The sequence below is a fragment of the Myotis brandtii genome, unplaced genomic scaffold (genome assembly GCF_000412655.1).
Source record: "Myotis brandtii unplaced genomic scaffold, ASM41265v1 scaffold802, whole genome shotgun sequence".
Lineage (NCBI taxonomy): Eukaryota > Metazoa > Chordata > Mammalia > Chiroptera > Vespertilionidae > Myotis > Myotis brandtii.
In genome coordinates, this window is record NW_005371230.1 from 2,050,100 (window position 1) to 2,068,417 (window position 18,318).

At 44.8% G+C, this 18,318-nt stretch overlaps 1 protein-coding gene across 1 annotated transcript in view; it reads right to left on the reverse strand.

Moving 5' to 3' along the window:
- The window catches only part of TENM3 (teneurin transmembrane protein 3), a 600,673-nt gene that overhangs the window by 422,319 nt on the left and 160,036 nt on the right, over positions 1-18,318 (reverse strand). The window contains exon 2 of the mRNA XM_014531397.1: positions 10,170-10,475. Coding sequence (XP_014386883.1) covers positions 10,170-10,401 — 232 coding nt within the window. The 5' untranslated portion in view covers positions 10,402-10,475. The remainder of the gene's footprint in view (positions 1-10,169; positions 10,476-18,318) is intronic.

Consider the following 18,318-nt stretch of genomic DNA (forward strand, 5'->3'; position numbering starts at 1 on the left):
ACATATATACACACACACATATATATATACACACACACATACACACGCACATACACACACACACATATGCCATTTGATCTTCACTATTTATCTTTTAAATATATTTTTGGCTATTTTCAGACATTTCTTCCTCCACATGAATTTTAAGATCACGTTCTTCAATTAAAAATTAGCCTGACTTCTATGCACTTATTTTTCACGAATTGATATTCTTATATCATCCTTTCTATCTAAAAACACTATCTTTATATTTATTCAGATCTTTTATTTTTACATCTTTCAGTAATATTTTATAGCTCCCTTCATGTTAGGTCCCACACCACTCTTATAAAATTTGTTTCAAAGAATTTTATAGTGTTTGTTACCATTCTGTAGATAATGTGTTGACTTACAAGTTAGCCAATTAGTGCTTAATAATTATTTAAAAATAGTATGGGACATGCATCAGATATTATTCTCAGTAGCTGACCTATAATAACTCATTTTATTATCAACAAACTGCAGATTGAAAACTAAAGCACAATCCACAGAGAAGAAAACTGAAGCCCAGAGAAATGAACTAATTTGTCCAAGCATGTTACTTGGCCAAGAATATGTCACTTGCCACTCAGCTAATGAGTGGCAGATCTAGGACTTAAACACAGATCATTTCTTAACTGCTATGCCACAGTACCCGTGATGTCCATATACTTATCATATATTCATTCAAGTAACAATTTGCTTCAACTTTTATTACTAGAGACACATGGTTTTTGTATGTATACAATGACTCATATATTTAACAAAAGCACCAAATTAACTTTTCCCAAATAATATATATTATTTCACTATCTTTTCTTACTAAAATTGCTAAAATGTCTAAAACAATTTTGAATACTAATTGTGAGAGGAGATGAGCCTTCCTTAAGATCCCAATTATAACTGAATGCTCCTAGGGTTTCGCCATTGACAAAGCTGTTTCATGTTTTCAATTGGCCACCTTACATACGACTAATGGATTTGTTTTTTCGTCTCATGTTACTTCCTGAGTTTCATTTTAATAAGTTTTATGGTCTTTAAGTTTTATCCCATACCTTTTCATCATCTATTGATAAGATCACATTTTTCTACTTTGATTTATTAATCTAACTAGAGGCCTGGTGCACAAAATTTGTGCAAGAGTAGGGCTTCCTTGGGCTGCTTGCAGGCACCTGGGACCCAGGCTTCCCTAGCAGCCCCGGGTTTGTCCGGAAGGTCATCCAGAAGGACATTCGGTGTAATTAGCATATTATACTTTTATTATAGATTTCCTAACATTGGGGAAAAAAACTTGCTTTATCATCAAGGGTTAGTGACAACTTGGTTATTAATTTGGTCTAGCCTATTGCTCCTTTTACACATTGCTAGGTTCTTATATGCAAACTAGAGGCCCTATGCACAAAATTCGTGCAAGGGGCTTGGCCACTGCAGCTGCAGCGGCTTGCCTCGGCTCTCGCAGCCCCGACTTCCTCCGGAAGGTCATCCATTCTAATTAGCATATTACACTTTTATTATTATAGATGTTTATTTAGGATTTTACACATCTATGGAGAAGATAATTTGGTCTAGGTAGCCTCTTTTATGTACTGTTTTAATCAAGTTTTACAATGAAGGGCATGTCAACTTCATCATGTGCACTTTAGTGCTTTCCGTTTTTCTGGGTGTGTGTTGTGTTGAATAGCTTTTTGGACATTGCACTTAGTTGTGCTTTGAAGGTTAAATAAAATTCTCCTAGGGACCCAGGAATCTAGTTTTTCCTTTTCAACCGTGCCCCCTTTTAATGGCCTTTTTAATCTCTTCTGAGGTAACTGATTTTGGCAAGATGTCTCCATGTTTTGAAATAATTTGGGGTTAATTACATTTCGCTAAGAAAAAAGATAAATTCCTCTAGAGCTTTAAAATGTGTTGTAAGAATAGGCCCTTGTCGTTGTTACCATGTCTCCAGCGTCTCGCCTTACTTTCTCCTTATTCTTTCATAGGAATCATGAGGGGCTTTCTGTTTCCTTAGTCTTTTGAAAGAATCAGCTTTTATGTTTGCTTTTAATTTTAGCTTTATCTTGAATATCTACCACTTTCCATTTCCTTTGGTTTATTTTTCTGATATTTTACTCATGTCTTAAGATGTATGGTAAATTCTGTTTGTTGGTCTTCAGTCTTTAAATATGTTATTTAACAAGATATTTTCCCTCTGATTACGGCTTTCACTGACTCCTTATACATTTTGGAATAAGGGTTTTTATTTCATTGCTTTCTACCGTTCCTTAGCAGGGTCTAAGAGTGTCATAATCCAGGGGGAGGGGCTTTGTTTATTTTTTTTGTTATCTATTTCTAACTCTACTAAATTAATATGAACAAATATTTTGATTTATGAAGTGTCTATTTTTTCTGATATTTTAATGTTTCCTTTTGTGGTTAAATGCACATTGGTTTCCATAGATATTCTATAGATATATGAGAAATAGTGTCACTTCTATCTGACTGTTATCAATTTCTGAATTTATATCTTTGCTGAATTTTTATTAATAGTGTATAATTGCTCTTATTTTTGTCTCTGAGATTTATCTGATTTTGAAAGAAGTAGACCAAAAGTATCCCACGACAAATGTATTTTAACACCATTTAAAAAAGATAGCTTTTACTGTATTCAGTTAGCTATATTGTTTAATGTTTGCAATTTAAGACTGTTCATCCTTCTGTCTTTTATCACTTCCTCACTGTTCCTCTTTATCCTGTTTTGTGTTTTTATTTATAAATTCTACTTTTCCTCATATTAAAATTGCTATTCCTGCTTTCTTTTTGTTTGTATTTACTTAATATATCTTTATATCCATCTCATTATTCTTTTAATTTTTTCTTTTTTCATTTGTTTTTTATTAAACTTCTTAAAATTGAATTTATTGGGTGGGACATTGGTTAATAAGATTTTGTGACAGCATGGATGGTCCTGGAGAACATTATGCTAGCTGAAATAAGCCAATCAGAGAAGACATATACCGTATGATTTCACTTATATGTGGAATCTCCTGAACAAAATAAACTAACAAACAAAACAGAAACAGACTCATAGAGGCAGAGAACAGACTGACAGCTGTCGGAGGGGAGGGTGGTTGGGGGCTGGGTAAAAAAAGGTGAAGAGGTTAAGCAAGAAACAAACAAAAACCCGCAATCCTCATAGACACAGACAAGAGCATGGTGGTTAGCAGAGGGAAAGGGTGGGAGCAGGTAGAAGAGGGAAAGGGGGGCTGAATGGAGATGGAAGAAGACTGACATTGGATGATGGGCACACAATACACTGTTCAGGGGATGCGTTACAGGATTGTGCACCGGAAACCATCTCATTATTCTCCACTATTTCTTATCATTATGTCTGTTTCTTACGAATACCAATAGCTTTTATAAACAGACTGAAGAGTTTTGGTAAAAAAAATCCAGCACATTTTCATTTCACGTTCATCTACATTTGACTCCTTCCGTCTCATTTCATGGTGATTCATGATCCTACAGGTTTCCTTTCTTTCCTTGGAGCTGTTGTTGCTAAATTGATCGGATTGCTATTCACTCTCCTTTCCCCCTGCTAATTAGCTAGGTCTATTGTGCTTTTTTTTTTTCTTTTTAAAAAAATTCTAGTAATGATTACCTGCCTTTTCCTGACATTCATATTCAAATACATGTTTTTCATTATTACACGAGTGCAAGGTAGCAATTATTTCCCTGCACTTGGGCTCCATTCCATAACCCGCCCCCCCCCACCCCCCTTTTCAGCTCTGACTTGGGAACACCTTCCCTCCCACTTTCCTCCACCTGCTGGATGGTGCTGAGATGGGGCAGTAGTCTTAGTTGTCGCCTGCTTTTCGTGTTCCCCTCCTGGTGGTTCTTCTTACACATTTTTAGTTGCTCCGTCATCATTGGGATTCCAAGGCATGTAGGGTGGGGCAAAGGCAGGCTTACCGTGGTGAACATGCGAAACAGGTTATTCTTGTATTAATGATTAATTATTGCATTATTTTCCATACGAACAACCGGAAGCCTACGTCTGCCCCACCCCCCTATAAAATTTTAGTTTGTAAATCACTGTTTCCCCTCCTTTTCATAGCAGAGTATCTGATTCCGGTGGGTTCACTTCTTCAGTGCTTCCTCAGATGGTATCCATTGGTGATACGGTCTCTGAATCTTTGCTCTGAAATACCGTGCACTTTCTCTGGGAGACGAATGGTACCTTCTCTGTCTGTAAGATCCCTGAGTGGTAGATGTTATCCCGTTGTCTTCCAGCTTCCGTTGTTGCAGAGGAGAAACTCACCCATCTCATTTGTGTTTCTTTTGTAACTAACAAGAAAAGCAACATTTTCTTTTCTCTCTGGATTTTGTAAAATAACTTTATCCATGAAATTAAATAATTTTTCTAGGATGTGCTCAGGGGTGTGTGTGTGTGTTTCCTTCTTAATTTTACCTGGAAATGTATTTTTCCCTTTTGAGTTATTTCTTCTCCTTCGTCTTCCAAACTATTGATTTGAATTTCAAATTTCAAACTATTGACCACCCTCTCACCTTCAACTAATTCAATGAATCTATTATATCTTTTTGGTTTGTAAATTGCAGCTTTCTCCCTAGCATTTAGCTGTTATTGTTGGTTTTGTTGTTCCTTTTTTTTCCATTCTCTTATATAATTTTAATTTTGGTTCTCATTTCCTCTCCCATCTCCATTGCTCCTTTCCCTTGGGCGCTTCCTGATGTCTGTTTGTATCCCCCCGCCCCATCCCACCCCTCCTGTGTGCGGGGTGCCATGAAGCAGGCCTGGCTCTCCTGGGTGCCTTATGACACCGGAGGAAGTCCTGTGAGACTCTAGGGACACCTTTCCACTCCCCAGTTCCCTTGTTGGACTGCCACAGATCTGAGTGGAGAAACTGCGTCTGCTTAGGGAATGAGGAAACCAGCTCCTCAGGCCCACGGGGAGGCAGGGAGCCCCTCTCAGGCCCACAAAGCCACGGCGTCCTTTCTGATCCCCACCCTAGGTCTCCTCCCGATCCTGGGCTCTCACCTGGGGAAAAGCACCTGCATCAGCTTTGCCCTTCAGGCCCCTAGTGAGTTCTAGGTCTCATCCCACCTGTGATCAGGGCTCAGCTCACAGGAGGGAGGTGCTGGCTGAGGGATGGTGGGTGAGGCGTCATTCCAGCCACCATCATGCCGGGGTCCTGGATATTTGCAGGCAAAGGCAGCCTGCTCCTCTAATGCCCTTTTCATTCACGGGAGAGGGTTGTCCTTGGCCAGGGGAAGGTCAAGCACCTGAAACACTTACAGGAGAGACGGAGCCAGGATGCAGCCCACCGGGGAGGCGCCACGTTGAGAAATCAGGGTGGGGTCTACACTTGAACTGGCCTTGGACCAGCCACGTCATGAGCTGAGAAGCAGAGGCAGGTTTGTAAGAGCTGGGGCAGCCGGAAGGGCCAATGGTGAGCAGCAGGAGACAGACAAATCCCCAGGCAACAGGAGGACGGAGGAGAGAAGCCTGGGGTGAGCCCCCTCCAACATCAGTGAGCGCCTGCCCTTGCCCATCTGCCTTCCCCTCGCCCTTCCGACCTTGCTAATTTATTTTCTATTTTGCTCTCAGGTGTGTATAAATGTAGACGTAATGCTACTTGAGTTTTAAATGTAACCCTCCTCCCCATGGCCATTCTATAGATGTAAGAATAAATGCTGAACTTTTCAGTTTGAAATTCTGGAATTCATAACCCCAACACCAAATTCTAACTGGTGAACATGTTGGGTTAAGACGGCTCAGAGGTGTTCCACGCGGGCTTATGGTTCTATGGATCACGTGTCCTTATTCCCGACACCCCCTCTTCAAAAGTCACCGTCATGGCCAACATTCTGATTGGAGTGGATAAACATTCGCGTTTGGTCAAAAACACTACAGGCAGTGTAATGGGGGGGGGGAGGGGGAGAGAGAGAGAGAGAGAGAGAGAGAGAGAGAGAGAGAGAGAGAGAAAGAAAGGTCTTTTATTTGATCATTGCTCCAAAAGTGTGGGCCGATCTCATGCAGCTGTTTCCGAAGAAATGTGTCTCAGGCCTGACAGGATAAATTCTCTTCAAGGGGGAATCAAAGAAAATAGCATCCAAGAATGCAAAAGAAGCCATTGTCGCCCTCACCCTGTCACACCTACAGAGAGCTCCCCAGCTGCTAAAGAGAACTGTTTCCATCACCCAATAAACCACATGAGGACATTTAAAGAGAAAGATCTGTGAGATCCAGTCAAATCACACATTACTGTGCAAATGAAATCATCCCGGCTTCCCAGGATCTAAAGATAACCTGGGCCCCAGCCAGTTTGGCTCAGTGGATAGAGCATTGGCCTGCAGACTGACGGGTCCCGGGTTCGATTCCTATCAAAGAGACATGCCTGGGTAGCAGGCTCCATCCCCAGTAGGGGGCGTGCAGGAGGCAGCCCATCAATGATTCTCTCATCATTGATGTTCCTATCTCTCTCTCCCTCTCACTTCATTTCTGAAATCAATAAAAAATATTTTTAAAAAATCATTAAAAAAAAAAAAAAGAGGATAACCTGGACTTAACAATAGTCACCGGCCGGTGAGGAAAGCCATAAAAATGATTAAAATCAAATTTGATAATAGAGCATAAAATTGTTGAATAAACATATAAAGCATCGCATTTCTGGATTGGAATCCTTGTACTTGCATTAACAGGGTCCCCACTGCACCCTCCCGCAGCCGACGCTGCCTCTCCCTGCGTCAGCCACGGGACACGTGGGTTCAGGACTGACACTCCGTGGACAGGCTCAATCAGCAACACTCTTTGGAACTGTTTCAACGGTCCTTGGCTACTATTAACATTTTTAATCTTTCATTTTTATTATGTGTCTGATGTCAGGAGCAGTGGCAGGAAGCACATTTTGTCAATTAAATAATTAATCCCACAGCATCCCTGTCAGGGAGGAAACACTGACATTTGTCAGGTTCAAAGAAAATGAGAGTCTAGGAGGATTTGCCGTGATGCTGGCGCGAGAAAAACAGACCCTGAGAGCCGATTTTCCTTCCACTGTTCCTGCTACAAACCTGCCCCGTAGCAAAGCCCAGTAAGAAAAGGTATGGCCACCCTCCTCCTGCCTCAGCCTCAGGGACCCATATCAGCTCTATTTCCTAAATATGCCTCAGTGCCCTCACCCCCTCCAGCCCACCGTCAGAACATGGAAGCATGGAGCAGACTGCTGAACCTCAGAGGGAAGGCGGGGGAAGGCGGGAGGGTGGGAAGAGATCAACCAAAGAACTTGTATGCAGGTATGCACATGTGCACAGACAATCGGGTGGTGAAGGCCAAGGGCATGGGTGGGGGGGCAGGGGCAGGCCAGAAGGGGTCAGTGGGGGAAGAAAGGGGACATATGCAATAGTTTCAACAATAAAGATTTAAAAACTAAAAAAAAAAACCAAAATGGACTGACACTGACAAACCAATGGGTGCTTAGGATACGCAACGACCTGTTTCCGGTCTTGGCGAGTGCACCGAGGTTAGAAGCCTGAACACTAGGGACAGAGGGCCTGGGTTCCAGTCCCAGCTCGGCCACGGCACCACCACGGGCCTCCCTGCGCCCCAACGTCTCAGTCTGTGACAGGAGGACACTACCCACCAGGGCCTTCCTCAGAGGTGGCCCGAGGGGGGAATGGCAGTGCCCATGCCTGTGTGTCTGCCCACTGAGGGGTCAGGGCACGGGAGCTCTACATAGCAGCACAGTCCGTGTGTGTGTGTGTGTGTGTGTGTGTGTGTGTGTGTTTAATGTTTTCTTTTCCTTTTTAAAATAAAATATATGTTTATTGATTTCAGAGAGGAAGGGAGAGGGAGAGAGAGAGAGAGAAACATCAGTGATGAGAGAGAATCACGGGTCAGCTGCCTCCTGCACGCCCCACACTGGGAATGGAGCCCACAACCCAGGCATGTGCCCTTGACCAGGAATTGAACCATGACCTCCTGGTTCCCAGGTTGATGCTCAACCACTGAGCCACGCAGGCTGGGCCCTGTGTGTGTTTGATACTCTCTGATTTATGAACACGTACGTTTAGGGGACCTGTGCCTTCGCCTTTGACCTCTGCTCTGAAACCTCTAATCATGACTCCACTTACTGCTCCTGCCAGTGGCCTCCACTGCCACAGGAGGCTGGCTCGCTGTCTCTCCTGTCCCTTTTCATTCTCTCGTCCATGGCCTGGGAGGAGCTGAGCGATGGTGCTATCGGGTCCCTAAGAACTAAGTTCCAGGGTTTCCACAGGCGGCATCGCCATGCCATCCACAACGGGCTCTGCACGGGATTGGCGCTGCCCGGGAGGTGAACACGTCAGCTCGCTGTTTCTCACCCCCCAGCATCCCCGCTCTGCCACAGGGCCTGCTCGCGGGGGGTGGAGACGCGCCTCCCAGCTCAGCCCGCCTCTTGGGCCTCTTCCCTTCTAATCGCCTCCCACAGTGTGGTGTTTCCCAGGAGGGCACTGAACAGCTGTTTTTGTTACAAAAAGCAGGAATTACACTGGTTCCGATTGCACGCATTTCTACAACTGCCGGCTATTTTTTAAATCTGTGAAAAACGTACCCTGATGGTCTATATTGGCTGTGTAGATAATACGGAAGAAAAGAAAGTAAAGAAAGTTGGGTTAAGAATTATAATGCAGTATACAATGAATTAAACCCCACTTAACAAGATCACGTATCTCTAATACATGTTCTATATCTTCCCCTAAAAACTGGATGAAAAATCTTAAGCTGTTTTGCCCCCTTCCGTGAAATTGACACCTGTAATGAAGGCATGCTTTTGGGGAGAAAAAGAAAACCCACTCTTTAGCAAATCAAATGAGTCTGCTTTGATGTAAATGGGTTTGGGCGAGCGAACGGCATTTCAGTCTAGTTAGGATGGCTCTTCCCATAATGCATGGGGAATTTTCAAACTTTTGAATGATTTATTGCATTATTACTTTTTCTTACATTTGTTCCTGCCCAATATCAAACTGTTAGTCACAGTGTCTGTAAGGTGATTGGAAAAGGATGAAAATGTCCTTTATCTTTGAAGTTTATGTTTCTTCGTTTCCTGATTAAATTGGCGAAGGGATGCCAAGCTCTATGTAAATTGACTGTGCAATACCAGTATAAGAGGATTTTATTTTTATTAGCAGTAATCTTGCCCACAACTCATGACTGTATTAGAAGAAACAAAATATAACCCTGTGTGCCTAATTTAAAATGAGCTACTGTCTCAAAGCGTAGACATCGGTAAATTCCGGATTGTGAAGTAAAGTCACAGAAGTCACTGGCAGAATATGCCGGCAGAGGACAGAGCGTAAAAACGCTCAACAAACATATGCGACTGAACAGACCGTGGTGGGTTGTGCTATGGGAAACGAGGATGTTAAAGTACAACCTCAGCGTCCCAGGTTGCCTGCGAGAGACGGTGGAGCCCTTGCAAGCAGGCTCTTGTGCAAACGCAGACCCACCAGCGGGGCGGGATGGGCCAGGAGATGACCCGATGGAAACTTCCTCCTTTCTCATGAGGGAAAGGCCAGCTTCCTCCCCAGCAGCTCCTGCTCCCCTGCCCCAGTGCTAACTGCATAAGCCGTGTCCGTGAGCACCGTCATGAGGCTGCGAGACAGCCCTGGAGACCGGGATTCAAGTTCATGCGCAAACACCTGGCCACATCCGGAGTCCCAGACCTCACACACACATGGCTCAGAAGTTGAGCATTGACCTATGAACCAGGAGGTCACGGTTAGATTCCCCATCAGGGCACAGGCCTGGGTTGCAGGCTTGATCCCCAGTAGGGGGCGTGCAGGAGGCAGCCGATCAATGATTCTCTCATCATTGGTGTTTCTCTCTCTCTCTCCCTCTCCCTTTCTCTCTGACATCAATAAAAATATATATATTTTTAAAAATGTGGAGTGGCTACCTGTAGCTGGGGTCCCTATGCATGCAGGTGGTTTTCTACCAATAATATGGAATAGTATGTGACCATCTAAAAAAAATTGTTTCAAAATCTGAGTCAGAGGATAGGACTGCGACCTCAGAATACAACCATGTCACGGTGAGCGGGGACAGGTGAGCGCTCAGGTGCCCAGCGGCCTCCCCGCTGCCCCCCCTGAGCAGGCCTTGCTGGCCAGCAGGCACCTACCTTGTCTGCTGTACTCATCCGCTTCCCGGTGAACCAGGTCCTTCACTCTGTTCCCGTAGAGCAGCCGGGAGGAGTCGTGGTCGAAGGCCTTGAGCGTCTCGCTGGAGCTGTAGGACTTCTGCGTGGGCACCCTACACTCCTCGTTGTCGGCCGAGGAGTTGGTGTGCCGCCGCTCCTTCTCGCGCCTGCCCTTGGTCAGGGAGCAGTAGGGCCTCCGCTCCTTCACATCCATGCTTCATTCCTTCCGGGCGCACATGGGTCCTGGGGGCGGCGGGCGCGGCTCAGGGGGCGGCTCTCATCGGCTCTCTGGAAGGAGAAAAGGGGGGCAGGCGGTCAGTGTCCCCTTCATCTGGACACAGGCTCGCCCGGGCAGTGAGCTCAGTGGGTTGAGCATCCTCCCCTGCACCTCCAGGCTGCAGGTTCCATTCAGCTCAGGGCAGGTGCCTGTTGCGGAATGGATGCCCAGTAGGGGGCGTGCAGGAGCAGCCGAGGGGTGGTTCTCTTGCCTGGATGTTTCTCTAGTTCCCTCCCCCTCCCCCTCTCTCAAATCAATTAGAAATATACTTAAAAAATTCGCTTTCAACAAGAAGTGAACATTGGTGGGTTCAGTGTAAATTATCCTGATTATTAGGAGTTGAGGCACGTTTTCTGTTAGTGAGTTATGGGTGCTTGTTTAAGCTACTATATCTGAATTTCCACATTGATACAAAAAACAAGCTGAATGCAGCACCAATGCAGCTTACACCTGGCCTCAGCATGCTTGTTACATTTTCCACAATGGAAACATTTTCCCTTGTAACATTTTCTTCATTTGTAAGTACTTTCCCTTCCTTTTTCTTTATAAAAAAATATTTTTATTGATTTCAGAGAGGAAGGGAGAGGGAGAGAGAGATAGAAACATCAATAATGAAAGAGAATCATTGATCGGCTGCCTCCTGCACGCCCCACACTGGGCATCGAGCCCACAATTCGGACATATGCCCTGACGGGAAATCGAACCATGACCTCCTGGTTCATAGGTCAAAGCTCAATCACTGACCCACACCGGCCGGACTCACAGGGTTCTTTAATGTGCTTCCAGCATGGAATCCTACAGCCACTTCTCCCTTGGGTCTCAGCTTATGTCTCCGCTGTCATGCACCTTAATTCTTCCTGAGCAACGTTACCGTCCTACACCTTTCACGTGCAAATCTCTGCCTTCCATCCAGCGGTAAGGAAGGCCAGACTCTGAGCTGGAACCTTCACAGCCTCCCAGAGCATTGCTCCTCCTGCGCCCTCTTCAACCCAACAACACCCTTTCCTCCCCCAGCCACCAGGGCCGGGCTGCCTCTCAGGGGTCCTCGCTGTTCTGCTGTTGCGTTGAGCTGGGCCAGAGGGAGTAGCTGCTAACCTCTTAGCTCGGTTGTTGAAATGGATCTTGACTTCCCACCTTTTCCTTCGATTGCATAAATCTGATCTTCAAAAACTAATATTATCCACGGACTCCTTCTGATTTATTACCCCCATTAGTCTCTTTACAAATTCTCCTCATCGCTCTTAATTGAAATTGGATTTCTCTTAGTCTAGCTTTCCTTTCAGTTTAAGACTATCAATAATTTTAAGGTATGGTGACGGAGACTATTTTTATACATTAGGATTAAGACAACAATACACGGATTCACTCTTCTTATGCTAGCGAACAAGTTACTTTAGACAAGTATTTATCGAGTGACTATTACAGTCTCTTCTATGCCCTGAGGACCCACCATTGGCTGAAACGGTGTGCCTGCCCTCGTGGAGTGAACGTTCAGTGGGGTTCGTAGGCACCTTCTTTCTAATAGAGTGAGCAAATATGTCTGAGTTCAACGCAAATCTTGTCTCCAAAGTAGTCTGCATCTCATTGGCTGAAAGTCCATGTAGACCCTCAAAACTAAATGATCATCAAAAAGCTCTTAATTGACCAGAAAAAAAAAAAAAGCTAATTCAAGCATTTTTAGGAACAGAGCTTTGGGATTTGAGATCATTATAAAAGTTCCATTTTTTTTTTTTGCCCCAAGTTGCCATCTATTTTAAAATAAGTGTTTCTATATATACACTGATGTATGCATTGTTATACTTTAAAATGGACTGATTGAAGCAAGGGAAAAGTGTTTTATGGTGTCTATGTGTATGTTTTTTTTACTGCAGTTTTGCTTCAGTTAGATCACCAGGCACTGACTGGTAAATTCTAGTCTGCCGGCCAAAGCCATCCAATCAGCTGTTTCCGTAAATAAATTTTACTGGAACACAGCATGTGTGTTTCTTTATGGATTGTCCTTGGCTGTGCCTGTGCCACAGAATTGAGTGGTTGTAACAGAGACTGTAGGAAATTGAATCGTGTCTCCAAAAAGGCCATGTGGGTGTCTTAATCCCTGGTACCTGTGCATGTGACTTTCTCTGGAAATATGGTCTTGGAAGTTATAATCAAGTTAAGCTGAGGTCATACTGGATTAGGGTGGGTCCTGAACCCAGTGACTGGCATCACTATGAGAGACAGAAGAGGGAGGTATGGATACAGGGACATACACGCAAACAGGAAAACAGGCCACGTGAGGACCAAGGCGGAGATTGGAGCGATGCAGCTACAAGCCAAGAAATGCAAGGGCTGCCGGCACCGTCAGAAGCTGGGAGAGAGACTACAAGAGATGCTTCCCGAGAACTCCAGAGAGAGCACGGCCCTGCCACCATCTGGATTTCATGCTTCTGCCTTCAGAGCTGAGAGAATACACTTCCGTTGCTCTAAGCCAGTGGTCGGCAAACTCATTAGTCAACAGAGCCAAATATCAACAGTACAACGATTGAAATTTCTTTTGAGAGCCAAATTTTTAAAACTTAAACTATATAGGTAGGTACATTGTTATTAACTTCATTAGGGTCCTCCTAAGCCAGTGGTCGGCAAACTGCAGCTCACGAGCCACATGCGACTCTTTGGCCCCTTGAGTGTGTCTCTTCCACAAAATACCGACATCTGCGCATGGGCCACGAAGTTTCAATCGCACTGTACGTGTGCGCCCGCACGTGGTATTTTGTGGAAGAGCCACACTCAAGGGGCCAAAGAGCTGCATGTGGCTGAGGAGCTGCAGTTTGCCGACCACGGCTCTAAGCCCCCAAGTTTGTGGTAATTTGTTACTGCAGCCGGGGAAGTTAAGGCAGAGACCTGATGGCCTGCAAAGTCTAAACTACTTACTCTCTGGCTTTGTTGTTGTTGTTGTTGATCCTCACCCAAGGATATTTTCCCATTGATTTTTAGGGAGAGTGGAAGAGAGAGGGAGAGACAGAGAGAAACATCAATGTGAGAGAAACACATCGATTGGTTGCCTCCTGCACGTACCCCAATCAGGGCCCAGGCAGGGGAGGAGCTTACAACCAAGGTACGTGCCCTTGACTGGAACCTTTTGGTCCGCAGGCCAATGCTTATCCACTGAGCCAAACAGGCTAGGGCTACCCTCCAGCTCTTTAGAGAAAAAAATTGCCAATGTCTGAGATAGACCATGCATACTTCCATTCTGTCTTTATTTGTCCCTTTGGATCTATGAATGTTAAGACTATTCTCTTTTCTATATAGTCCACGATACCGTTTTACAATCTTGCAAATGAGATAATCAATAAGTTCTTTAACAGAGTGATGTGAACATATATCATCACTTAGTGAAGATGCATCCTTGCGGTAATGTTATGAATGTTTACGAATCGATACCAATTGCATGTTAAAAATGAGTGACGAAAAGATGATTGTAGGTGTTCTTGAGCTTTACAGAACATCTCTAGCACCAAATACTGTATCTGAGTCATCTTTATTTGTGAAGCAATCCTCAATGCCGTGATAAATCAAGATGTAGGACTCAAAGACACCACCAGAGACAAAGCCATTTTGATCTCAGAGGGATTTCAAACTGAAAAGCCCTTTGCACCTGTTTGTCCATTTGTGTATGTCGTTTGAACTCTTCAAGGAGTTCTATTGCACTGTAATGTTTGCAGCCACCGTTTTCCCTCAGAAGCAAGTCAATGAGTTCCATGTGACTTCAAAGGCAGTCCTCTGCCATCTCCTGCACTCAAGGCTGGAGACGAGAAGGTTAAAAGATGTAGCGCTAAGTTGTTGGAGCACTTTGGTGGCCATTGCATGGTCCTCCACCAAAAAGAGGGTCACTGTGCACTTTTTAGCATAAAGCACTTAACCTTCCTGCCTCGGTGGGCAGGGCTTGTGAAAAATAAGGAAAGCCATTAGGGAGAAAGTTGACCAAGCACTTTTGATTGAATTGGCTGCCACGACTACGTGACAATACCAATCTGATTTGGTTCATTTTCATTAGTTCCTTGAAAAACAACTCAGTTAAAAACCATAACACTCCTTCAGAAAACACAGCTGGTCTTAAAGCAAATGCCATTATACGGTTATTTGCTTTTCCTCAATCTCTTGCAATGTATCTGATCCACTGAGGGAGTGGGCAGGCAGTCCCTGACTTAGGGACGCTAGACTTAGGGTGATCATACCCTCTATTTCAGAGATATTATTAAAACACCAGAGGCCCTGTGCATGAAATTCGTGCAGGGGGGGGTGTCCCTCAGCCCGGCCTGCACCCTCTCCAATCTGGGACCCTCAGGGGATGTCTGAGGGGGACACTGAGGGGGATATCTGAGGGGGATGTCCGACTGCTGCTGCGGGATCGGGTCTAAAATGGCAGTCAGACATTCCTCTCACAATCCGGGACTGCTGGCTCCTAACCGCTCACCTGCCTGCTGGCCTGATTGATGCCTAACTGCTCCCCTGCCAGCCTGATTGCCCTCAACTTTCCTCCTCTGGCGGACCGATGACCTCCAACTGCTCTGCCCTGCAGGCCTGGTCCCTCTCAACTGCCCTCCCCTGCAGGCCTGGTCGCTCCCAACTGCCCTCCCTGCTGGCCATCTTGTGGCAGCATCGCGCAAGAGCGTTGCACCACCTAGGCTTTTACTATATAGGATGCTTTGAAACTTGGCTAGAGAATTTAATATTATTACATTGTTTCATAACATGTTCCTAATTCCAAAGGAACATTTTTTAAATCGTACTTTAGGAAGTAATCTGATTTGAATTGGACTTTCTATGTCTTTAAAACCCTTGATACCAATGATTAAAATCTATCAGGCCTATAATAAATATTCCTAAAATCACCTGTTCTTCTAAAATTCCAGGAGCTTATGTGTCTATCCAGCACCTGGAATAAAAGCACACATCTGAACCCAAAGGATTAAGTAATCTTTTGGTTGATGCCACTAATGCTTCTGTTGTTATTTATTTTCCGTAAGAATTGTGCATTTCTGATTGTTTCCTGGAATAATTTCTGCATACACTGTCCTCCTGACTTTACAATAGTTTGAAAAGCTCTCCCAAAAGAATAAGCAGACTTCAGAGAAACACTAGTTCACCCAAACATATTTTAGACTCAAGATCTGAATTAAGTTCTTTATACACAATCCTGAGAAAATGTGCCTTTTGTTATTTGCAATCCATAGTTTTCCCTAATAAGTTGGTTTTTATGACTTATTACCAATTACATTAACCAAACAGTAAATACAGAATGTTTATCCGCCATAAGAATTTCAAAGTGCTTCCTTTCTCAAAATAGCGAGATTGAACACAAGAGGAAATCAATTACAATTGTTCATTTTAGAGGAAATTTTGGTTCCCGAGGCAAAGTTACAGATCAAAGAATTGAAATAATTAAACTCCAACATAAAATCACATTGTGGTGGTTTATTTTTGCAACGCTAAACTCAAGCATAAGTCACATTAGAGCTTACATTTTCAAACAGAAGAATGCAAGTGAATTTAGCTATTGTGTTTGAGGCGCAAAGTTAAAACACAAACAAAACTGTGGGAAGAAATATAGGGAAAGGGGTGTCTAATATGAGTAATAAAAGTGATGCTTGTTGAGAAGATACAGGAAAATAAAAAAATAAAAATGGGAAATAGTTGTGGTTGATAAGGTTAACACAAGGCCGGCTGCTTTCTTTAAACATGACAGGAAATAAAGAGATCATTTGACAGCAATAATAAATAAGTCAACTTCTGCTTCCAGACAAGATGGCGTAGCAGAAACTGGATGTACCCTCCTGTCTAAACAGCAACCACAACAAAATGCATGAAACACAGTTTTCAAGTCATTTCCATGAAGTCATGACGGACAACAAACCTTGAGAAACGGGAAACAAACAAGAGAGCCCTTGGTTAGCCGTGCTCACTGCCTTGAGGGAATTTCCAGGCCACAGCACAGCTGCAAGAAAGGCAGGGGGAGCCAGCAGACTCCCTAAGCCAGAGGCAGAGCTGAAAGTCTGGTAGGCCAGGTGATCAGAATCTGCAGGGCAAAGTGCTGGAAAAGGGGAGCTACATGGAGAAGGAACTCTGGGGTCTGCAGAGGATCCTTCTTGGGGATTCGCCCAGCACTGACCAGCACCTGTGTGTGAGGAACTTACCAGAGGCCAAAAAAGGATTGGAAAGAATTAGCATGGAGCTTCCCATCCGCAGCATCACTGACATTTTAGATGAAAAAAAAAAATCCCCTTTTATTGGGGGCGATCCTATAGTAGGATGTTCAGCAGCAGTCCTGGCCTCTACCCACTAGATTCCAGCAGCACCCCTAGTCACATCAGTAAAACATACCTTCAGCCATTGCCAACTGTGCTCTGGGGGCAGAATTGCCCCTTGAGGGGCCCCTGAATTACAGAGAGCAGTAGCCGAGCTCACTGAAGGCCATGAACACTGTACGTTCCCACCAGCCAGACTGGAAAAATTTCCTAATGTATTAATTAGGCAATGCACGCAGAAAGGCCTGACCTCGGCTGTGCCGAATAAAAAGCACTAGGCAAACCATAGTTCTGGTTCCACCTAAACATCTTAAATGCAAGACCAGAAAGGGGCAAACTGTTCAAAGTAGCTTAACTGCCCCATGGAAAGCTCAATAATAGAACAGGAATACAAAATACCCAGCACTCACAACATCAGCCATCCAATCAAATATTAGCGGCGTGCCAAGAAGCAGGAAAACAACAAGGAGAAAATCCATCAGTAGGAACTGACTCGGAACTGACACGGGTGCTAGAATTAATAGACAAGAAAATGAACACTGTTGTTTTAAAAGCACTCTACATGTTCAAACACTGAATGGAGACTTGGGAGATATAAAAAAGAAGACCCGAATCAAATTTCTAGAGATGAAACTACCATGTCCCAGGTAAAAAATGCAGTGGGTGGGGTGAAAGGCAGAATAGAAACTGCAGAAGAAAAGGTTAATAAATTAAAGATATAGCCACAGAAACTACACAAATGAAGCACAGAGAAAGCGAATAAACAAATAAATGAGATGTGGTACTACTTCAAGAGAGAAGAAAAAATGGCGACCAGCAGGAAGGTAGGGAGGGAGAGAGTGTGAGAGTGCAAGGAAGTGATAGAGGAGTGTGTGGACGTGTGTGGTGTGTGTGTATGAGCTAGGGACAGCTAGATTCTGCAGGTCTTCTAAGGGGCTGCTAAACCGGGCAGTCTTAGGCGGCGGAGTCCAGCTCCCGGCGCGGACACTCCTAGGCGGCCAGCCCAGGCACAGCGACCACGCCATCTTGGGAAACAGAGCTGCTTGAGACTAGGATCCTGGCCTCAGCACCACCCAGTCTGATCTCAGACGCATACCAGGACCCTGCAGCCACTGGGGACAGAGACCTGCGACCACAGCTACAGACCTGCGGACACCAAAAGTTCGGAGATCCCCGCGGCAGATCCGTGAGTAACAGAGCCCACCCCCCCTTCCCGCAGGCTCGCGGGCAGCGCCATAGTAACTGATAGACCCGCCCCTTGCCGGGGCCTCAGCGCTGCAGGAACCTTGGCCTGGAAGTGCGCAAGCACCTTGGAACCGATCCTGCACGCACTTCGGGCTTCAGAGCCCTGGGCTGGGAGAAAACTCGCCCGCAGCACCAGGAACTAATCCTACGCGCACTGCCAGCTTCGGAGCCCTGGGCTGGGAGCAATCGCGCGAACGGGAATTGGTCTGCCTAGCACAGGCCCAAGGATACCTTTTCTCGGGGCAGGAGGCAGCACCAAGCACCAGTGACTTGACTGTGTTTCTTATCACCTGCGCCTGAAATCCTGATTCCCTGTGCATTCATA